Source organism: Peromyscus leucopus, unplaced genomic scaffold, assembly GCF_004664715.2.
Source record: "Peromyscus leucopus breed LL Stock unplaced genomic scaffold, UCI_PerLeu_2.1 scaffold_150, whole genome shotgun sequence".
In the NCBI taxonomy this organism is placed as follows: Eukaryota; Metazoa; Chordata; class Mammalia; order Rodentia; family Cricetidae; genus Peromyscus; species Peromyscus leucopus.
In genome coordinates, this window is record NW_023504666.1 from 90,849 (window position 1) to 114,346 (window position 23,498).

Here is a 23,498-nt window from a genome sequence, read left to right on the forward strand (position 1 = left end):
TCTAGTGGTTGCCAGGGCTAGGACGGGGCAGGTGGCTCTGAGTGACAGTCCAGGGGGAACCCTGGTAGTGACAGGACAGTGGGTTAGACTTGGTAGCAGTTACTCAGGTCTACACAGGCGCCAGGTACCACTGCACCAGTCCAGGCTTTGAGACTACATTACAGTTTGTGAGACAGGACCACCGAGGAAAGCCCGATAAAGGATGTACGGACTCTGCATCTTTCCAACTTTCTATGAATCTGCAATTACTATAAAATACAAAGTTAGGTAAAAAGGAAAACAATAGCTCTAAGTGCATTTTGGCATCCTGCCTTGGAATTCTGCAACAGAAAGGACATTACTAGAAAAAAACAAAAGTAACATCCAAACCAAGCCTCCAGTTAAATATATATGACACCAATGTTAACATTTTAATTTGGATAACTGTAACAAGGTTATTTAACATGTTAACACCAGGGGATGTGGAGTAAAGGGCATATGGAACTCTTCTATGAATCTAAAACCATTTCAAGACCCTAACCCTTGGTGTTCAAGGTGACTAAAATCAGAAGCCCCAGAAGGGCCCAGGTAGCCAAGGTTCTAATGTGCCAGGTGATTCTGCAGCCAAAATTCAGAATTCTTTTCTGGAGAGAGATGATTTTTAAAGTATTTGCTTCCAACCTGAGTTTGTTCTTAGCACATATTCCTTGAGAATACTTTCTTGGCAAGCACACCACTGTTCTCTTGGCCTGCAAGTCTTACTTACCAGGACCCACATTCTTTTGAGGAAGGTTCCAGAAATCCTCCCTCCCCACCCCAGTCTATGGTCCCAGAGCTGAAACTGTGAAGGAAATGTAGGTACACTGGACGAGGAAACCTGTGCTTTCCACCCCCGCATCTCGAAGACAAGGCCCTGGAGACGGAAAAGGGCACACAATTTGAAATACTTCAGATACAAGAAAACCTTGACTTCTCAGTAGGTGACAAGGAGGTACCAGGTTTATAAACAATCTCCCTGATCGCTGTTCTCTACCATTATAGCCACACATGTCCCGGAGGCTTAAGACAAAAGTACAAGGCAGGTCCTCAACACTGACTTTTCAGCCATGCTGGGCAGGCCCTGTGTCACTGGGCCAGCCTGCTCACGACTTCAGGAGCCAGAGAAAGCTACCTCCCTCCACAGGAGGGAGCAGAGCTAGGGCACAGACTTATTGGGGAATCGTGCTTTTAGATTTGGCACGTGGAAAAAACTGGGGTACATGAATCAAAATATGGCATTGTAAGGGAAATAAAAAGGTACAGACAGGGCCACAGACTTGACTCTCCATCCAAAGCCAGCACTCTTGGTTTGCTCATAAAGTGATGCCAAGAGCAGAGGGTTGGCCAATCAAAAGCAAAGTGCGACAGGCCAAGACCATGTAAGAGTACCCACAGGGCACCTGGCTCAGGGAGGTACAGACACTGTGCCATTACGGTATCGGGGGAGAGGCGAGGCCCTGTGGACTAGAGATGATGCTGTTCCTTTCATCCCCCCAGAAACAGGCTTCTTCTGGAGGACTGCCCTGCCAGTCCTATCTCCTAAGGGAAGGCGGGGCCAGCTGAAGGCTCTGGCATTCAGGAGGCCGGGACCCACATCTTATAATGGCCATCTAAAACGTGGCCAGAATCAGTGGGGGACGGGCTGGCGGCATGAAGCTCCTGCTTGGCTCTCCCCAGCTCCCCACACGCTTGTCCATTTCCAGCTCGGGGCTGCCTGGCAAGCAGTTACACTCCTGGGTTCTGCCCAGGGCTCTTCTCCACTGGGACGTCAGGTCTGCTGTGGTTGGACCCTAAGGAGAGGGGAAAAGAGAATGGCATTCCCAGTAGCCAAGGGGCAGGCTCTAGCAATCCAAATACTGAACCTTTAGGACAAAGACAGCCTGGACAGATGGGCCCTGGGACATCTCAGGAACCATCAAAGCAGTCAAGAACATGGTCAAGAGAGAAACCCACTCCAAGGATGACCCATGAGGGACAAAGATGACTTTTTTTTTGTTATTGATTTGTGGGTCTGCCCCTTCCCCCACTTCTTTGGGGCAGCAGGGGTTGAGACAGGGTGACCTTGAATGTCAGCTCCTCCTACCTACACCTCCGAACTAGAATTACAGGTGTGTACCGCCACAGCTGGCTTTGAAACTTAATTGTCTTTCTTTCATTCTTCACAGTCAGTCAGTCAGCTCTTCTGACATTTACCTTGGTGTGTACGTATAAACGTGTGAGGGGATGCACGTGTCATGACGTGTATGGAGGTCAGGGACAACCTGTGGGACTCGGTTCTTACCTTCCACCACACAGGTTCTGGGGACTGAACGTGGGTCACCGGCTTGGCGGCAAGCGCCTTTACCCACAGAGCATACCGCCAGCCCCTATTTGGTTTTGAGACAAAGTCTTGCTGGCTGGCTCAGAGTTCACCATGCAGTGTGGAGTGACCTCAAACTCAAGGCAGTTTAGATCTTCTGCCTCGTCCCTGGAGGGCTGAGATTCTAGGTGTGAGCCATGGTACCTAGGGGTGCTATGGATTTCTGACTCCAGGGGCTCAGGCTGCTATGCTGGGCAAAAAGAAACTTCCATAGATGATAAAGCGCCCCTGTGCTACAAGGAAGCAGCCGTATGTTCCAGGACTAACCACGTGTGCCATGACCCCTTGTGTTCTAGAGAAAGTGGGTACTAGAAAAAGAAAATACAGCACCCCTCCCAACTCCCCCACCAAGGGAAATGCACCCCAGCCTGGGGAAGCGGTCTGCGGTGCCGGCCAACAGCTAAAGGATGGGAAAAGTAAATCCAAGAAAAAAGGAAACAGATATTTACCTTGGTGTTTTCTTAAAACAAAAAAACGCTCACTAGTCCACAGTCATTTATCAACTGCAGTTTCCAAATGTGCCAAAGAGGAAAGGTTACTGGGAGGCTGAAGAAGAGCGAGCGGAGAGAAGAGAGAGAGAAAGCCGTTGAGTGGCCGTGGCCCTCACGCTCCCCAGCACACGCGGAAGGCTGGGGAGGAGGGCTACACAGGGGCTGGACGACCGGGGGACACACCACAGGGTGCATGGGTCACGAGTCCAGGATCAGACTTTTCAGGAACGGCCAAGTCACCTGCCCTGTCCCCGCTGCACTCAGCAGCCAGACTCTAATAAACCACCTTTATATAAACTCTGGAACCTGGCTGAATCAGGTTCCCACACCATAGGTGGCTGGTCCCTGATTGTTTGTTTTGAGACAGGGTTTCTCTGTGTATCCCTGGCTGTCCTAGAACTCTACATAGACCAGGCTGTTGAACTCAGAGATCCACCTGCCTGGCTCCTGAGTGCTGGGATAAAAGGTGTGCGCCAACACTGCCACCACCCGACCCAATCCCTGACGCAGGCCATTTAAAATTCTTGTACATTCCAAACATTTCAACAAGAGCACTCTCCTGCCAGGGATTCAGCGCCCAAATCCCCAGGGACGGAGTCTTCCTGAACCGTTTAAACAGTGGCCCACCAAAACCGCACTGTGTAGTAACACTAAACTCTTCGGGGACAGGGACAAACCCAGGGAGACCCAGAGTCAGGCAAACCTCATTGGGGCACACATCAGGTCACCTAGGTAAAAAACTGGCAAACAGGGCGGATAAAGCATTGTAAGGAAGAAATGACCCACAAGCCACTGCGACTCACTCTTTTTATAAGGCAGCCCAGAGAGCGGGCCAAGTCAAGAGGATGAAAACTTCTCCAGCTTCTCCAGGGACCAGAGGTATAGCTCAAATGGAAGAATGCTTGCCTAGTGTGTGCAAGCCTGTAAGTTCAATACCCCCCCCCCCCGCCCCCAGCACTTGGAAAGAAGAAGGAAAGGAAAGGAGGAGGGCGCAAAGGGGCGGGGACAGAGGGGGGAGGCAGAGGGAGGAAGGAGGGGAAAATCCCTGACGGAAGACTCGCTCCAAGGAGAACTGCCATTCTTGGCTCACGTCTGTACCTTGAATACAGCCCCTGCAGTCTGAGCAGTGGCTGGAGCCAGAAGACACTCAGGCTTTAAAAACGAGTCTTGGTAAGGCTGATGTGGCCTGGTGAACTTCTGTTCTGGGGTATTCCACAAAAGGCCACGGTGAACACTGTCACCCCCATGTGAACACGGTGAAAAAACACCTTTCTGAAACTGACGTTCCTACAAGGCATGCCTCAGCTGTCCCCTAGTAATGCCTGGAGCCAGAGCAGAGACCACAGGAGCTGAGCCATCACCACGGCTCAGGGTCAAGGGTTTCTGTCCTTAGTACTTTCTGTCACCTCTTGATTTAAAAAAGCCATTTCTACTGTAAAAACATGTTTGTGGTATCAAGTGTGGGTCTCAGTGACCACGGCCCTGTGTTCCCGAGAGGCTGTCTAGCTACGGGCCCTCAAACTCCATTCCTCATCTATCGGACAAGCCCAGCAATTCCCACCTCTCAGGATGGTGGGCAGCTTCGCCAGGGAAGACGGGGTCAGCTCTAAGCATGCCTGCAAAGTAAATGCCCAGGAGGAACTTGGCTCCCTGGGGCGGCCGAGTGGAGCAAGGCAGCAGCCGGCATGCCATCCAGAGCTGCTTCTGAAGCTCAGCTTGGCATTCCTGAGCCTTATCCAAGGACCAATCAACCCAAGAAACCACAGAAACCCCCTGGTCTTCACCGCCCAAACCGCAGACTCTGTGAGGCAGCCCAGAGCCTACCCATAACGCAGACTGCCCCCACCCAAGCGTGTTTCTGCTTCCGGTTCCGTACAACCTCACTATCAACGTGTGCTGACCCAGCTCCACACCAAGTGCTCCTCTGAGCCAGCGCCAAGGAAAAGCCCAATCTTGACTCTTTAAGTGACCTAACCCTGATCTTAAGTGGCCTGAGAGTTTCTACCCTGAACATCCCCCACTTATCGAGAACTAACTAAGCCATCTCTAAGAGGCCACGGACAGAAAAGGCCGTCTGCTCTACTCTGAGTACCAGCTGGCCGTGTGATCCAAGCTACTGCAAACAGTGGGAAGATGGCAGAGAAACAGGAGGGTACAGACGGGGAGGAGAGCGCACACGCAGCACGCAGTGGCAGGGTTTCCTGTGGCCCTGGGCCCCAGCACTGCAGGCTGTACCATGGGGGGGGGCTTACCTGCTGTCTCAGTGGACTTGTCACCAAGCAGCCTGGTCTGGCTGCCTGGGATGGCCTGGAGCTCAGCATTCTCTGGGGATGGAGGCAAGCTCTGGGCTCGGGAGGCCAGGAGTGCATTAAGGTACTGCAACCGTGTGATCTAGAGGACAAGAGAATGGAGAAATTACCCAGCAGGGCAACCCCGAGACACGGACAGCAGAGCTCCCACCCTCTGACCTGCACGAGACAGGCGGGACTTCAAAAGCCGAGGGCAGAAAGCCTTCGAGCCACATGCTTTTCTTTTATGGCCAAGTGATTTTAAGATCTACAATGGAGATCAGGCACAAGGCCTCCAGAGAGGTGCAGACTCCAGCAGTCCAGGAAGAAGGCGAGGTCCCACCATTCAGGAGGTGAGCCTGTCTTCCTGGGCTGGGCTCACTCTCCATCTTTTCACAGTGACCAGCTGGACTAGGCCCCTCGGGAGCACAAAGCCAGTTAAAGCAGCGCCAACGCGCAGCCCAAAGTCACCTTAATGAGCTGCAGGTCAGAGAGGGCCCTCACGGTGTAGTCAGGACAGTATGCGGAGGGGCGGGCACCCTCGGGTGGCTCAGGCTGCGGGTCGTGGCGGATGAGCTGGCGTGAAGACACGGGGGACTGGCGAGCTATGGAGGAAATAACCAGAGATGGCGGGAGGCAGTGGGACGAGCACACAGCCCCTAGCGCCTGCCCTCCAAGTGGCCTTGGGGAGGGAGGGGTGGGTGGGAACGTGGAAGACCACGACGGAGCCACCCTGGAACGTTTGCGGGGATCCAGTGGCTACCAAGGTCGACAAGGCCGAAGTGCCGCTCCGCCCCCTACACTGCCTAGACAGGAAGCCCCTCGGGGGACAGAGACACGGGCTCCAGGGACGCCAGCGTCCCGGGCACTTAGACCTTCCGCAGCATCCGAGCGTCAGGGGCAGCTCTGCCCACCGTGACCACAACCCCAGAGGGGCCCTGGCTTACCTGAAGACGGAGCTGCCAGGGCGGACACTCCATAGTATGTGAAGGCCCCATTCTCGAACCTCAGGCCCTCTTTTCAATCTCCACCTCGACCCTGCCCTGGGGAGGGGACAGAAGCGGACAAGTCATCTCTCCCATCACGAGAGGACAGGAGGAACCTCAGCCCCAGGTGTTTATGGAGGGTGGCTGTGTGGACAGCTCGCTCTCCAGGTCTGAGGACGTGGAGGCTTCGGGTCTGGGCAGCCGTGGTTACCTGCAGGATGAGAATGAAGTAGTCCACCGGCTGGCTGCGCTGGTACAAGTAATGGTGTGCGGCCAGGCGGTTGTTCTCATCAAACTTCACCTCTGGTTGACACTGGGGATGCTTCAGCAGATACAGCAAGACTTTCTCGGAGATTCGCAAGGGGCTGAACACATCCACCTCTGGCCCGCGGTGGGAGAAAGGGACAGTGTCCACTGGGGGCCCAAGTGGCCTGTCATCACACCTGCCTCCTGCTGCCGCCTGGGCTCTCCCAGTGGTCCCTGGGCTGCGGCAATCCACACAAGAGAGCCAAGCAGGGCACACCACACGGGCCAGGTGAAGTGCCCAGAACACGTCTTAGCAGGAGACACCCACTAGCTCTGCAGAGGGCAGCAGATGCTCTTCGGGAGCCTCCGGCTCACTAGGAGCCAAGCTGGTGTCTGGCCTGGGTGGTTTCTTGACCCTCTGGGTGGTGAGACCAGGGGCAAGGACCACCCTTCACCCTCACCTCGGGAAAGGAAGCGCTGGGTGGCCAGGAGCAGCTGAGGCGAGATTTTTACTTTATTGTCCATCATCAGGCACCTTGAATAAGGAGAATTCCTCCTTCCGCTTGAGAGGGGTGCTCAGGGCAACAGTCTTTTTCCTCACTTGGTGTCTGTAGAGGCAGCGAAAAGATGGCATGGGTGGCTATCAGTACCCAATTACGACCACAAACAGAGCAAACGGCCCTGTCACCCACTCCTTCCCCCCAAGGTCCGGGGATCTTAGGGGATCCCCAAGGAAGCGTCCTTGGCACTGCTCCTACGAGACACTCGGCTGCCACGCCCGCGCACGATAATCCAGTGCCTAGGATGGAGGAGGCAACAGCCCACATGCATTTCCAGCCATGCCCAGAGGGAGTCTGGCTCTCCTGCAGAAGAGAACACCGCTGTAGAGACCCCCTTCAGGTACAAGTGCCTGAAGATCACCCACGGCAGATGGCAGCAGCTACCCTGGTGACCCTCCCTCCACTGGCCCAGGAACAGAAGTGAGGACACAGACACGGCAGTGCGGGTCCCATAAGCACGTGAGGCCCCAGCCATCAAGTGTGGGCTCTGTGTCTGCCCACGGAGGTGGCCATCGAAGGAAGAGGAAGACACAATCAAAGGTCTCACGGCTGTCTGCTACAGAAGACCTGCTCAGTAGCTGGTCAAGAATGTTTTTTTGTTGTTGTTGTTTTTTTTTTTTTTTTCTTTCTTTTCCTTTTTTTTTGGAGACAGGGTCTACCTACTACATATCCTCTGTTGGCCAAGAAACTCAGAGGTCTACCTGCCTCTGCCTGGCTGGGATTAAAGGCATGTGGATTTTTTTTTTTTTTTTTAACCTGTGGTGGTGCAGGTGACCAAACTCAGCTCCATTCGAGCCGGACAAATACTCTGCTCCGGAGCCTCGCATCCAATTCAAAGAATACATCGAGGAGCTGTGCACAAAAGAATGTGGGCCAGCAAAAGCAGCAGAAAGACCCGGGCCCGTCAAGGGCAGACACTTCCTTCCAGTGATGGAGGGCTCTTACAAAGCCCTCAGCTCACACAGGGGCCCCGAAAGTCAACAATGGGATGGATGGTCTGCATGGCTTGTGTGGAGGGCAACACTGGCCCACACCACAGCAGGGAAGATGAGGTCTGGCTGGAGCCCTAGACACCATTCAGCAGCATGAAGGCCCACTGGCCTCTGACGCAGATGCTCCAGAGGCTGCAGGAAGGGCTGTGAGTTAGAGAACAACAGTCAGACTCACGGTAGTCTTCAGACTCATCCAAGATCTCAGACCTGATGATCTCCTCGATGACGTCCTCCAGCGTGACCAAGCCCAGCACCTCGTAGAAGGGGTCACCTTCACCTTCGTTGTTCACCTTCTGAACAATGGCCAGGTGCGACTTCCCTGTAGAAGGGGACACTTATTTGCGGTCTGTAGGGACCTCCCAGGTTTCCTCGCACCAAAGGACAGAAGATGCTTGTATACTGGCCACACCACTCCCTTTCCTCGGCACACTAGCAAGGCACACAAGGGCTCCTCACACCTGCTACACAAGCATGCTACCGCCCTCCTGAACTTATCCTCAGACCTCTTTTTACTGCCCCTCCACTTGGGTTTTTTGAGACAGGGTTTCTCTGTGTAGCCCTAGCTATCCTGGTGACCAGGCGATCCTCAAACTCATAGAGATCCGCCTGTCTGTCTGCCTCCCGAGTACTGGGATTAAAGGAGTGCGCCACTACCACCTGGGCTGATTTTATTTTATTTTTCTATTCATCTACCTGATTTTATTTGTTAAACAGAGTTTTCAAGTCGGGTGGTGGTGGTGGCGGCGGCGCACGCATTTAGTCCAGCACTAGGGAGGCAGAGGCAGGTGGATCTCTGTGAGTTTGAGGCCAGCCTGGGCTACAAAGTGAGTTCCAGGAAAGACACAAAGCTACACAGAGAAAACACTGTCTCGGGGAAAAAAAAAAAAAAGAGAGAGAGAGAGAGAGAGAGAGAGAGAGAGAGAGAGAGAGAGAGAGACAGGGTTTCATTACTGTAGCCTATGTTGGCCTGGCAATCACAATGCTCCTGCCTCAGTCTCAGGAGTATCAAGATCAAGTGTACAACACTGTACTTAGTTCTCTTTTTGTTTCTTGAGAAAGGTCTCACTAACAATCCAGGTTGGCCTGGGCTTTGTGACCCTCTTGCCTCTCTATTGCGAAGAGGACAGACATGCATCCTCAGCAGGTTCTCCCACTTCTGAGAGCTGCCCTTCAGGGGTCTTCCAGAGGATGGGGCTAAGTAAGGGTGGGCATTTAGAATCCGTAGTATGTCAAGAGGAAGAGCCAGAGCTGGCACATGCCACCTTGCTCCTGTGCCTTTCTCATTCAATTTCCTATTTGCTGATTTAGTAAGGACAGAAAAGCTTGAAAAAAAAAACCAACTCTTACAGGGTTGGCAAATGTTGGGGAGACTTCAGATATTTACTTGGGGTTATATAAGTATTTTCCACCCATAAAACATTATATCTATTTGAAAGACAGAGTACAAGCTATGTATATAATTTAAAATCTTTTAGTTAACATTTAACACTATATGATATCCAATATAGCTAAAGTATCATTTCAACGTGTAACCAACACAAAAACACAATATATTACTTTACACCTCTTTTTACATTTTACAACACACCCTGAAACCTGGTGTATATGTGCTTAACACTTGCAGCATACCACAACCCCGAAGAGGGTCCACTCAAAGGCTCTAGAGTCATAGGTGGGCTACAGGTTACAGGATGGAGACAGGCAGGTCTGAGGCAAGGCAATGAGAACACACATGCCTATTACTAGTGAGAAGAATGGTCCAGACCTACATGAGGGCTATGTGCTCCCAGGATATTTTGGAGAAAATGCCCAGGCCTTTTCACGAATCATGAAATATTTACCAAATAAGGCCTCTTTCTTCAGGAGGCTCTAAATGCCCCAGGAAAAAGATTAAAGCCTCCCAGGAGGAAAAGGCCAGGTACCCCCAACAACTGCTCAGTCTACTGAGTCAGAGACACTGGGTCAAAGTGCCACATTTCTAAACTCCTTCCGATCCTTGGCGATAGCGCTGGAACCGGCTCAAGCTAGCAGGCAGGTGCCATTTCCACAGGGCTGCTCTGCTGTGGAACACAAACCTGTGAGGCCAAGCGGGGAGGGTCAAGAGTGCAACAGGCAAGTTTGGGGTCCTCAAACCCCAAGCCTGGGCTCTAAAAGGCCACTCAGAGCAGGGAAGCCTCAATGCGGCTCCCTCCTCCCAAGAGTGAGTCCCTCTGACATGCCCCTAACAGAAAGAATTAACTTCTCTTGTGCTCTCAAAGTTCTCTGAAAAAGACTCACGATTCTGGAACCTGTTGCATCAGGATGGTTCAATAATGGGAGAAGTCCTTGGCCATAGGAATACGTAAGACAGAGAGCTTGGAGGGACTGTTTGTCCCCACTGGACAGGACATGGCGAATGAAGGCCATCCCCATTCATTCTCCCAGTTACTCCTCAGCCCCAGACCCACAGACCAAGGGCAAAAACTCAGTGGCAGAGTGCTTGACTAATATGTACATGGCTCTGGGTTCCTTCCCTAGCACTTGGGAGGAAAAAAGCCTAAGTCATCCTGACTGCTGACCTCTCTTAGAAGGTGGTCTGTTCTCTTAGCTCTCAGGACTCTCTAAACTTCTGGTTCCTCTTACTTCTGTGGTCCAGCCTGTTTTTGGCATCTTTTCCAGGCCCCTCCTCCTGCATGCTTTGTGCTCCCCAGGGCTCAGGCTCTCTGTACCACTCCTGTAGCTCAGGAGATAGATTACTTCTACACTGATATTCAGATCTTCACCTCCTCTTCAGTCTTTTGTTTGCGGTTCCTATCAGCGGCCTGCTAGGAATCTGCTCCTTGGAACACAAATTCCAATGTAAGGAAACACTCACCTGCTCCCGGCTCCAGCCCTTAAGGAAGCCAATACTGTATCATACAGGAAGACACCTAGGCTCCAATACGAACGACTTCTGGCTCCCCAGCCCTAGCCAAGCAGCAAATGTCTACCTCCTAATGCCTCCCTGGTCACCTCCTCAGGCAAATGTGGCACATTACCTGGGTCCCCCACCATTGTTGTCCACATCAGCCACTGATCAGTAAAAACACTCAAGACAATCTGGGTGTAGGACACACCCTGCTCTTTAGTCTGAGCACTGGGGTGGCAGAAGCAGGCGGATCTGAGTTCAAGGCCAGCCAAAGCTACATAGTGAGACCCTGCCTCAAAAAACAAAACCACCCACACAGTGCTGCTCCTGCTCATAGCCCTGTTGATCAAAGCCATGTCCATAATGCAATACACAAACAAGCACTCTACTCATCTTGCTTCTGTGAACATTTTCTTAAAATATATTTATTTCTATTTTATGAGCGTTGGTGTTTTACCTGCACGTATATGTCTGTGTGAGGGTCAGATCCCTTGGAACTGGAGTTACAGACAGTTGTGAGCTGTCATGTGGGTGCTGGGAAGTGAACCCAGGTCCTTTGGAAGGGCAGTCAATGCTCTTAACTGCTGAGCCATCTCTCCAGCCCCACCTCTGTGAACATTTTAACTAAATGAAAAACAGCTCTCATCAACCTCATCCTTAACATCATTACCAATTCCTAAAGCTTAAATTCAGTTCTATCCAGACAGGGACAACCCTTACACCTCCACTGTCCAAATCTGTGACACTGACAGCATGTGAACATCAAAGCACAGGTCCAGCCGGAATGGGACACTACAGTGAACACTTCCTTGCCCACCTCTCTCCCCCCATCCCACATGGCTTCAAATTCACAATCCTCCTGCCTCTGTCCTCAGCTGGGACGTTACTTTCCCACTGACAGGTCAACCAGAACTTACTTGCTCTGGCAAGGCATATGCCACTGTCCTTGATGTGTGTGAACAATGTAAAGACCTTAGCAACGAGAGTTTGGGACATCGGAGGGACAATGGTGGCCTCTATATGACCCTCCTAAAAGGAGGGCTTGTGACTACTCTGGAAGAAATGGGGCCTTATACTTCCAGGTTCGCCCGAAAGGCTAATTCACCTGGAGCTGACAAACACTATCTCAGGAATGACAGTCACGAGACTCACAAGCAGGCCAGACCGAAGTCTCTCGTCTTTGATAAACGAACAGAGCAAGATCGACTCAGCAATCTTCCTACAACCTGGGAACTCAAAGCAGGCGGGGACAGGACAGAACCCTGATGGCTGCCTCCCACACCATGAGAAATGCCTTGCTTCTGGGTGACCGCAGCCCAGATGGACCCTACCCTCCCTATAAAGAGGCTGCAGGACCGAGTTCTAGGAAAAAGCCAGGACACATCTGCGAGGTCCTCCAACAGGCCAGTCAGAGATGCTCGTTCAAGCCTCCCACTCAGCCATTCATGATCTACACACAGGTCTCCCGCAAAGACAAAGGGAGACTGGCATGCAGAGCGCCCGTCAGAGTCTGGCACACGCTGCACTCAATACAAAAGTTGTGTGCTCATTGCCGAGAGCTGCCTCTCGTACTGACGGTCCAGGGGCTGAGTGGACCCGGGGCCAGGAGATTTGCCAGTTCAAGGGGGTTTTGCTCCATCCGCCACTTCTCATCATGCAGCCTACTCCACCTAGAGCCCTGGTGCACATCCACCCCTACCCTCCAAGGAAGGGTATCTGGTGGGCAAGGAACACCCAGGCTCTGGAAAGCACCCCAAGGGTGAGGGTAGAGCGCTATAGAGAAACCCCCATTATTTTGATTGTTGTTTTTGCTGCCCCCCCCCCCCCGATTTCTCTGTGTAGCCCTAACTGTTCTCAAACTCAGAGATCCATCGGCCTCTGCCTTCCCCAAGTGCTGGGATTAAAGGTGTGAGCCACCAATGCCGCTAGGAATCCACATGTTAACATTTGGAGAGCCTCATGGTTTTTACTATCAACCTTAATAGATGGGACCTGGGTTCAGGTCACCTATGGTGAGGCACCATATGGGTTCAGTTCCAGCACTCATATAATGCCTCACAACCATCCATAACTCCAGTTCCAGGGGATCCAATGCCCTCTTCCAACCTTCTCAGGCATCAGACACGCAAAACACTCACCTACACATAAGTAAATCTTAAAAAAAAAAAAAAAAATTAAAAAGCTGCTTCAACAAACCAGTGAAAGGAGTTGGTGAAAATGTAGAGTTAAGGGAGAATCCCAGAGACCTTAGGTGAAAAGGGGGAGCATGGAAATAGAAATGGGGTGTGTTTAGGGGAAGAGCACTTGCATTCCCTGAAAAAACAATTTAAACAAAAGGGAGGAAGATGGAGAGCTGGCTGGGCTCTTAAGAGCATTGGAGGACCAGGATTCAGTTCCCAGCACCTACAGGACGGCTAGCAACTGTCTGCAACTCCAGTCCCAAGGAACCCCTCCCCTCTTCTGGCTTCCGGAGGAACTGCATGCACGTGGTACACAGATATAATACATGCAAAAAATAAAAATACACATAAAAATAAAAATCTCAAGAAAAAAAAAAACTTTACGGGGGGAAAAAAGCCAGGAAGGGAAATTAAATTATTCATGATGTTGCTTTCAACGACATTAAATGAAAGTTTTCTCAGTACCTGTAGAAAAGTATTTGAGTGCCTTCCTTGTCCTGCAACCTGGAAGGCCAGGAAACATCACAGGTCCTGCTAATTTAATGTTAAAGAGGCGAAGATAACCATTTCCAGTTACCCTATCCTTTTGACATCCTTTTAGTTACTACCCAAGAATCTGGGTGAGCTTGGAAACCCAAGTGCACAGAGACGGACGGCTCAGGACAAAAACCTCTGGGGTTAGAGCCAAGTAGACATGCTTGCTGCCAAATGCGGGGAGAGGGACCGGGAGGCTTTTATTCATTCATTTAGCTTTGAGACAGAATCTTTAGCCCAGACTGGCTTCCATCTTTCTAAGTAGGTAGGCCACTACCTACCTGGGTTTACGTGGTGACTCAGAGCTTTGTGTATGTTAGGCAGACACTGATGTTAGACATCTTCACTTTTTTTTTTTTTTTTAAATGAATAGTCTTACTACATAACCCGGGCTGGCCTGGAACCACCTTCCGATCCTCCTGCATCAGACACACAGCACTTCCTTCCCGCGTCTAAAAGTCGGTCTTTAAATATTTCCCAAGGTCATTCCCAGATTCAAGGCCATCACTTTCTGAGAAAGGTCAAGTCTTAGTGCCTCTCTGGCGGGGTGAGACCCTCTCTCCACCAGGGACAGCACCTTACCTCGCTTGAACTCTTCCAGGACAGCGTCCAATTTGGTGTCGTTGAAGACGAAGTGGAGTGGATGGTTGTAAAAGCGGGTGATGGTGCTGAGCGGCGTGCAGTCCTCAGGGTCCACGAAGGTCAAGTCTTTGAGGTACAGTATGTCCACGATGTTGGAGCGCTCCTCCTCGTACACTGGGATGCGCGTGTGGCCGCTCTGCATGATACTGGCTAGGACGCCGAAGTCCAGGACAGCGCCGGAGTCCAGCATAAAGCAGTCTTCGAGGGGCGTGAGCACGTCCTCCACGGTCCGGTAGCGCAGGACGCCCTTGCTCAGATCGCTGTAGGGGTCGCCGCCGCCGCGCGCCAGCTCCAGCACGCGCTCACGCAGACGCCCCGGCCGCGCTGCCAGCTCCAGCAGCTGCCCCACCGGCAGCGCCACGGGCAAGGTGAGCAGCACCGCCAGGCGGCTGAGGCCCAGCGCGCGCGGCGCCAGCGCCAGCGCCCAGCGGCCGCTCACGGCGACCGGCAGCACCTCGCCCACCAGGAACACCAGCCCCGCGCAGCCCAGCACCGCGGGCACGGCGCGCTGGCCGACCGCTCGGTACAGCAGCACGGCCAGGGCCGCCTGCGCCAGGCTGGCCAGCAGCAGCAGCGCGCCCAGGGCGCAGCCGCCCCATCGCCGCGCAGGTTCCAGGCGCCGCGCAGCGCGCGCTCCGCCTCCGAGCCGCTCTCGCGCAGCACCTGCACCTCGGCCGGCGCCAGCGCCAGCGCGCTCAGCTGCAGGCGCGCGCCACGGCCGCCAGGGCCAGCAAGCCGGCCGCCCCCAGCCCCAGCGCCCAGGGCGGCGCCGCCTCCTCGGCGGCCCGCCGCCCGGCTCCACGCGCACCGCCAGCAGCGCGGAGCGCGGCGCCCCGGCCTCGGTGCGCAGGCGCAGCAGGGCACGCCACTCGCCCGTGGGGGCGGCCGCCTCCTCGGGCTCCGTGGCCCGGCCGCCCTCGGGGCAGCCTGCGCCCTCCGTGGCCACCCAGGTCCAGGAGCTGTTGTTGGCTAAGCCGGAGCAGAAGAGTCGCAGGCAGAAAGTGGCCTCCGGCGCTGCCCTTCCGCGCAGCGAGCCTGCGCCCGGCGCGCTGTCCTCCTCCATGCAGAAGCCCAGCAGTCCCGCTCCCGGCGCCGCCTCCCCCGCGGTGCTGCCCAGACAGAGCGCGGCAAGCACCCAACCCAGCCAACCCGCCACCGCCGCCGCTGCCGCCGCAGCCGCCGCCGCGCCATGGCCTGCTACCCTTCTGGGCCTCAGGCGCAGCCTACCCCACTCACCCGCGCCTCTGCCGCTGCGGCCAATCGGAGCAGGCCTTCGTGTCACTTAGACCAATAGGCGGCCGGCGGGGGCGGGCTCCGGGGAGAACTAGGCTGCGCCGGGGAGTAAACAAGCGGCGCGGGGCGGGCCGGGGGCCGGGGGGCGTGGGGCTCGGGCGGCGAGGGAGGATTCCCGAGCGCGGTCTGGGACGACCTAAGGGTCTCGCGCGTGTTGTAGGAGAAAAGTGAGAGATTGTTAACCGGCCTAGCCTGCAAGTTTAGAGCTGGAATTACGAACCAGGGACTGGGTGCACGGAAGCCAGAGGTTCTTTGTTTATAAGATTTATTTTCTAGTTCTGCGTATGTGTGTGGGTTTTGCATGCGAGTGCTGTGCTCTAGGAGGCAGAGAGGGCGTCGGATTCCCGGAGCTGGAGTTACTAGCTGGTGTGAGGTGTGGTGTTGGGAATTGAACCAGCCTCAGCACGCATTCTTCACCTCTGAGCCAGCCCTCCAGCCCATTGATTTGTTTTAAAACTAAGGTTTCTTGAAGGTGTTCCTACTTTGCGTCAGACTCTGTAGACATCAAGACACACACTTGCTTTTGAGGAGTTGCCCTGACAGGGAGACTCATAGTAAATACTCAAACCCTTAAAAATCAGTTTCCTTGAATCCTCACAGCTGCTTCATGTAATCAGTCTTACAAGGGAAAGCAATGCGCACAGACTGTGTGCGCCTTTGGGTTCTGATGTGCGAATTCCTCGGGTAGAGATCTTTATGTCCTCATTTTAGAAGACAATACATCAATTGGGTGGCGTGTTCTTCACCTTTGCATTTGGTCTTTATGTGATTAACTTCTCTATAGTATCCACATACTTTGTATTTTTCTCTATACTCCCCGCCAAGTCCTAGTACAAGTACACTTGTTATACATGTCAATTTAAATAATATTTTTAAAGATTAGTTTTATGTGTATGTGTGGACTCAAATGTGTATATATTGCACTGTGTGTGTAGGTTCCCAAGGATACCAGAAGAGGGCACTGCATATCCATATTCACAGGAACTGGAATTCCTGGCATTTGTGAGCCACCATGTGGGTTCTGGGAACCAGGTCTTCTGTAGAGCAGTAAGTACTCTTAACTGCTGAGCCATCTCTCCAGCCCATTAAATGATTTTTAAAAAGGATTCTGTAGACGTAACTCACTGCCCTGAAAATACAAACTTAAAAAAGTATGTGCAATATGGTCTAAAGTTGTGTAGAAGATAAGGTGCAAAAAGAGGCCCATGAGGAAAGATCAAGAGGGAAGATGTTTTGTGAAAAAAAATCTGATCCAGATGTGGCAGCACATTTGTAATCCTAGCAGAGGCCAGCTAGGCTATATAGTGAGATCCTGTCTCAAACTCAGAACAAGGGACTGGAGAGATGGCTCTGTGGTTAAGAGTACATGCTGCTCTTGCAGAGGACCCTAAGGTGGTTCCCAGCACTTGCACGCACACACTAAAAACTAAAAGTCCCCCCCCAAGTCTTTACAAAATTGCAGTGATTCTTCTACATTGTAAACTTAGAATAGTGGTGCGAATCACATCTCTGCTTCCCTGTTTTTGTTATCTGAGCAGTACTGTATGCTACAAGAAGTTTGCCTCTTGCGGATGACAGAACAAGCTACCAGCAGAAGCAATTAAGACATGGCTGCTCTTTTACATTAGAGTTGTCTTGCTGCCTTTAAGGAAAAAAGTCCCAGAGCTTTAGAGTGGATTCAACCTTTCAGTTTTCACTGTGTCTCCGAGTCAAGATAAAATGCTGACACCGAGAGAGAGAACAGATGGTGTGCATGAAATGAGTCACGTGTCTGAAGCCATCAGCTAGCAAAGAACAACCTACAGGAGAGGAAGGAACTCAAGTGACTTTTTTCCCCCTCTCTACTTTTTTTTGAGGCTAACAAACCTTGAGTAAAAGAAGATTGAGTAAGATTTGGAAAACAACAGATGGTCCCTTAAACTGTCAGCATCCAAGCATATGAAGAATCCAGGCTGCTCGTGTGGTGTTTCAGTGTAGAGGACTCTTTCTCTCTGTCCTTCCTTGCCCCGTCTCTGGTCCATCACAACTTCCACGGAGACACTTGACTTTCATTTAGGTTTCTTACTGGTGCTCCCTGGGACATTTTCCTTAGTGGTCATTTAGGGCAGACCATTTCTACTTTTTATCAAAACATGTATTTGTTTGTTTGTTTGTTCTCGTGTAGCTCTGTAGCTCTGGCTGTCCTGGCTCTGTAGACCAGGCTGCCTCAAACTCAAGAGATCAGCCTGCCTCTGCCTCCCAAGTGCTGGGACTAAAGGTGTGCGCCACCACTGCCTGGCAAAACATGTATTCATTATTATTTAAAACTTATAACTACTATAATCCCAGCACTCAGAGGCAGAGGCAGGGGTAAATGAAATTTCATGGCCAGCCTGGGCTACAAAGAGACCCTGTATTAAACAAAACATGGCCTGGTGAGATGGCTCAGTGGATAAAGGCACCTGCTGCCCACCTGAGTTCAATCCCTGAAACCCATGTAAAGGAAAGAGAATCAAACTCCACAAAGTTGTCCTTTGACCTCTGCACATGTACACACACACACACACACACACACACACACACACACACAAATATGAAATTTTAAAATAGAAAATGCAACAAAGCAAAACCCTCACGCTATGGTCTGACCTCCCTGGCTGGCTTCTGCATTTCTTAGCTCAAACATCCCTCACTCAGTATGATCTTCCCTGACTATATTGATTAGACTGGGTCAAGGATCCAGCCAAGATTTTCATTTGCTCATTTGACAAGCATTTCCTACCCTGAGTGCATGCGGGGCAGGCACCTTTCTAAAGGCTGGGGCTCTGCCAGGGACAAAAGCTCACCCTCATGGTGCTCAGAATTGTGCTGGGACAACAGAAAACACTCGAGTCTACAATTTAAGATCTAGCAGAAAGTGTTATACAGAGACAATAAGGAAACTTTAAGGAGATGCTATGTGACATGAAGGTGATCAAGGAAGGCTTCTCTACGGAGTGACCTTGGAGCAGAGATTTAAATGAAATGTCCTAGGTGTCAGGGACAGCGGGGCAAGGCCTTGAGTGATGATCCCTTCCGGGGCTCTTCCTCACAAAACTCACCGAGGGTTGGTAGCAGCTCGTGTGGTGCAGGAGCTCAACACCAAACACATCTTTGGATGGACAGATGGAGGGCATTCTCCCCACCCCTGTATACACATATCTGTGTTACCCTTCCATCTGGGATATTCTCTTTGTTGACTACCGAGGTGCCTTCCTCCCTCCCCCTCCTCTCTTGGACAGAGTCTTCCTATACAGCCTAGGCTAACCTCAAATTCGTGATCTTACTGCCTCAGCCTCCTGTGTGCTGGGATTCCACATGCCAGCATGTCCAGCTCCACCAGGGTAATGGAAGGGAGGCAAATGGAGAGTAGCCACCTTTTATAGAGCAAGGTCTTGTCTCAAAACCAGAGCTAGGCATGGTGGCACACGCCTTTAATCCCAGCTCTCAGGAGGCAGATGTAGGTGAATCTCTGAGTTCGAGGCAAGCCTGGTTTACGTACCAAGTTCTAGGATAGCTAGAGGTACATAATCTGAGAAACCTTGTCTAAAGACAAAACAAAAACAAAAACCAACCCCCCCCAAAAAAAAACATAGGCATGGTGGTGCACACCTGCATTCTAGCATTCAAGAGGTGGAGGCAAGGGGATCACCCAACTTGACACTCCAAGCACAAGCAAAACAACCTTCAGTTTAATGTTGATCTTTGCTTGTTTGATTCTCTGGCCTTGGAGCACGGATTGTAGTTTTCAGTATGTGTGCATGCCACAAAAGGGTTCCACAGCTGCGATTTTGAGTGGTACAGGAGGAAAACCTCAGTCAGCGGTCTCAGGAGATGGACACCCCATCCAGAAAGCACACCAGGTCATCAATATACACAAAGCAGTCTCTGCGTGCTGTGAAACAACATGATCCCAAACAGCCCTCATCCCCCAGAGGGAAGAAGGCCATTCGCTCATCCCAGCTGCCCCAGCCCAGCATTCACAGATCGAATCCTATGACATCTGATTTATTTGCCCTGCTTCTGTGAACAGCTCCCACTCCACGACTCCCATGACCAACGCCGTGACTATACCATCTTGTAAGTTAACGGTTCTGCTTGCATTCCACTTCCAAACAGTTCCAGAACATTCGACCGCCCTCGTCCTGTCACAAGTGATAGCCAGTCACTTCTGTCTCTACAGCGTACAGTAAATACGTCCGGAAGCAAAACACCCGAGTTATGTGCTCACCAAGACTATATGCATTTCATTTTTTTATTACCAATCAAAAATAAATTCCATATATTGTTTAGCAAATATTATCATTGTTTTGTGACAAAAGACACAAGAGTCATAACAACAAAACTCCCGAGAGTCAAACTCATAACAATGCCAAAATAAATCACAAAAATATACAAATTAAAATCTTAATGCAAAATAAATAGGAGTCATTTGCTACGGCGACTGTGACTTGCCTACCCACTTGGATGCCACCTGCGAAGTCTTCCTTACCTGGGAAGACATACGGACCAGGCCAGTTCCAGGGTATGGCTCAGCCCAGGAACCAGAGGTTGGAAGAGGAAGTGAAAAAATTGCACTGGAGGAGGAAGTCATCAGACCAGTAATATTTGGAAATATAATATGACCCTCTGCAAGAAGTGATTCTAAATGGGGGGGGGCTGGGAGGAGGGGCCTGTCTGTTGGTGGTGACTGTGTATGCAGAGGTAGCTGTGGAAGTGTGTGCACCTGCTACTGTTGCTTCACACCCCACCACGTGGTTTTGCTCTACCTGGCACTTGGGTCTCTCAGGAACACAGCTGGCAGCTCCTCTAGCACTCGGGAGCATGCTGCACCTACAGAAAACTAAGGGTTTCTTAAGGACCTGGAGGTCTGCTGTCTTTTTCCCTTATAGTTGAAAGTCACCGTCTTCTCTGGGCTTCTAGGAGTAAATTCTGTGAGTGGAGGAGACCTCAGCCTGGCCAGGGGTACAAGACCCCCTAGGAGGTGGGATTCTCTGGGTACATAGACAGCAGAGTACTTGGGTGACAGGACTCCACGGGCTGAGGAAAGGAGTGAATGCATTAGGTGAAACCCTCCTTTCCTGGGTCCGTAAGTGGCAAAAGAGGTCAGGTGACCCTCAGCCAGCTACACAGGCAAGGGTGTGATGACCCAGCTTGGGTGGCTTCCAACATGTCCTGTCCCCAGTCCCTAGAGGGATGAGTATGGAGATAAGAATGGGGAGCTGGGGAAGAAGTCTTCCTGGGTGAACTTCCGGACCCTGACTCTTCTTGCTGCTGTGGGTGGTACAGTAGTCACTGTTGACACAGATACCTACGGTCGTATTCAGCCCTGGAACCAGAAGGAGTATCCGACAAGTCACCTCTAACGTAGGTGCTGCCCCTTCTGAGGGGGGACCTTTGGTAAAACGGAGCGCATGGTCAAGAAGCAGATAAGCAACTGTAGAGCCAAAGACCACGCCTAACTCTTGGAGCCAGACCCTAACAGGAGGAAATTGTCCAAAGGGATAGAGGAGAGCCAGGGGTGGTTCTCGGCTGAGTCCTGACTCAGCAGCAGAGCCAGCCTGTGGACGGAGTCCTAGGAGATCACCGGATCCTGGAGCAGATGTAGTCCTCTCTGTTGCCGGGGTGGGTCATCGTGTCCCTGAACAGCTCCCCAGCACCTCTCGGCCTCAGTGGCCTCAGTGGCCTCAGTGCGTGTGTCCTAGCAGTGGATGTCAGTATCATTTGGATCCCTGCTTCCTAGGTAGAACTGTCCTCCTCCCCGGAGCCCCCTCCTGTGGGCTCCAGGCCCCCACTGCTGCAGAAAAGTGGTTCCTAGAGCGACAGACACAGGCTGAAAGGTCTTGGCCAGGAAAAGGTTATGGCTGTTGCTTCCTGGAGTGAGGAACCCTCCTCCCCTTTGGGTTTCTTGAAAAAAAATTTTTTTTTTTACATAAAGTTCCTTAACCCTGTCTTCCCTTCCCCAAATGATATTTAAAAAGAGGAGCAATGAGCCTAGCTTAAAAATTCTCTCAGTGTTTAAAAAAAAAAAAAAATGACAAAAACAGCCTTTGCTCACTAGCTGGGCTGGGCAGGCATCATGTCAGAGCTGTTAAGAGGTCCCCATCTGCAGCCAGATCGATCCCCTGGGAGGGATGTCCAGTTGCTCAGTCATGCAGGATATCCACCTGCACCCCTTCTAGCCTCACAGGCTCCCCGACGTCATGTGGGCCCACTGGGGAGACCCCCGCAGGGCAGGCAGGAGTCCCCGGGCCCTCCTGTCAGATGGCACCGTCCTGGGAGGCTCTGTGCAGCAAGGAGTTGCGTTCGTTGAGGAGCGTCGTGGTCTCATCCACCACCGGCAGCTCCGACTTCTCGGTAAAGTTCTCCGAGCAGGTGGCACAGCTGTCCAAGGCGAGCTGAGGGCTGTTGTCCATGCGGGAGGCCAGCAGCCCGTTCTGGTACTGCTGCCTGGTGATCTGCAGAGAGGGAGGAGGAGGAGGAGAGAGAGAGAGTGAGAGGGAAGAACAGGTGTGAGGTGCAGGGCTGAGGATCCAGCCAGGCGGGGCCAGGAGAGAGGTGGCCAGGGTGGAAGGCCGGAAGAGCTGGGAGGAAAAGTGTTCCGGGGGCCAGCAAGAAGGATCAGTAGGGAAGGGCACCTGCCACACAGGCTTGGGGACCTGAGTTCAATCCCCAGGACCCATGGAAAAGTGGACGGAGAGAACTAATTCTGTTCTTTGTCCTTTGACCTACACACACACATACACACATCACCATCATCATCATCAACTGTCCTAGGCAGGAGATTTTCAGAGCTTGAGGCCAGCCTGGACTACAGTCAGACCATGTCTCAAGAAAACAAAACACAAGAAGTGCTAGGAATGTTGCTCAGTGGTACACTGTTGGCTTGGCATGGGTGAGAGCCTGGCTATGTCTCCAGGACTACGAGGAGAAATACAGTAAGTGACATCTAAGTTTTTTTGTTTTAAAGACAAAAAAAAAAAAAGTGTTCAGGTCTGGACTGCCATGCGGGCTCCAGAATAGAGATATCTAGAGAAGTGAAAACTGTGGGAGGCACTTACCTTGATGTACTGCAGGTCCGTGAGCGCGCGGACACTGAAGTCGGACACATACTGGCCCAGAATGCAGCTGCCAAACTGGTTGCTGCCTGCCAGGGATGAGGAGGGCGTCATGTCTACGTTGCGGTCTGGGTAACTGAGGGAGGCCGAGCGGCTGAGTGGAGTTGGGTGGGCTGGGGACCGGTCTGTGGGGACAGCAGATAATCAGCACAGAGCCTGCCTCCCTGGCGCCCACCCCGGCTCCTTGTCTGACCTCAGACATGGATGCTAGGGTCTCCAACCGTGTCCCCACAGGAAGAGGTCACAGTCCTCAGGGGCAAACAGAAGCACACACACAGAGAACCCGGCTGCACAGGGTCAGTGAGTTAGTGTGCTTAAAAGTGTCACATGGTTAAGTGTTAAGAGTGCCACCCAAGCAAAACCAACCAGAAAATAAAAACCAAGACATTTATGGCTACAAAACCCCTCATTAGTCAATATAGCACCATGATTTCCCACATGTGACATAGACAAACCACTATCTTGTTCTAACGCCAACTTACATCAAGTGACCTACACTTAAAAAAAAAAAATGGAGCTGGGTGGTGGTGGTGACACCTTTAATCCCAGCACTGGGAGGCAGCGCAGGCAGATCTCTGTGAGTCGAGGCCAGCCTGGTCTACAGAGCGAGATCCAGGACAGGCACCAAAACTACACACAGAGAAACCCTGTCTCGAAAAAAAAACATAACAAAACAAAAATCGGGAGAGGGTCTGGAGAGAGGGCTCAGTGAAGAGTGCTCGTTGCATAATTATGAGGGTTCTTGACACTGGGATCCCAGCACCCCTGCATCAAGCCTGGTTTCCAGTCAACACTGAACTCAATCGACAAGGGATCTGATAAGTTCTGGCTGGCTCCACATAGAGGCGCACACACCCAACATATGCATATATATATTCATGCAGAC

The 23,498-nt window shown here is 52.0% G+C and overlaps 2 protein-coding genes across 2 annotated transcripts in view; both read right to left on the reverse strand.

The window, feature by feature from the left end:
- Positions 1-1,607: 1,607 nt before the first annotated feature.
- LOC114690573 (metal transporter CNNM3-like) lies at positions 1,608-18,631 on the reverse strand. The gene is given in 15 exon segments (XM_028865411.1): positions 1,608-1,808; positions 5,121-5,259; positions 5,628-5,761; positions 6,104-6,178; positions 6,181-6,199; positions 6,354-6,523; positions 6,850-6,910; positions 6,912-6,996; positions 8,112-8,259; positions 14,124-14,813; positions 14,816-14,890; positions 14,893-14,967; positions 14,970-15,433; positions 15,472-15,668; positions 18,557-18,631. Coding segments are annotated over 15 exon segments (2,472 nt in total). The 3' UTR covers positions 1,608-1,743.
- Positions 18,632-21,018: 2,387 nt separating this feature from the next.
- The window catches only part of LOC114690519 (metal transporter CNNM4-like), a 42,519-nt gene continuing 40,039 nt past the window's right edge, over positions 21,019-23,498 (reverse strand). The window contains 2 exon segments of the mRNA XM_037201816.1: positions 21,019-21,952; positions 22,556-22,737. Of these exon segments, the coding sequence (XP_037057711.1) occupies positions 21,755-21,952; positions 22,556-22,737 (380 nt within the window). The 3' untranslated portion in view covers positions 21,019-21,754.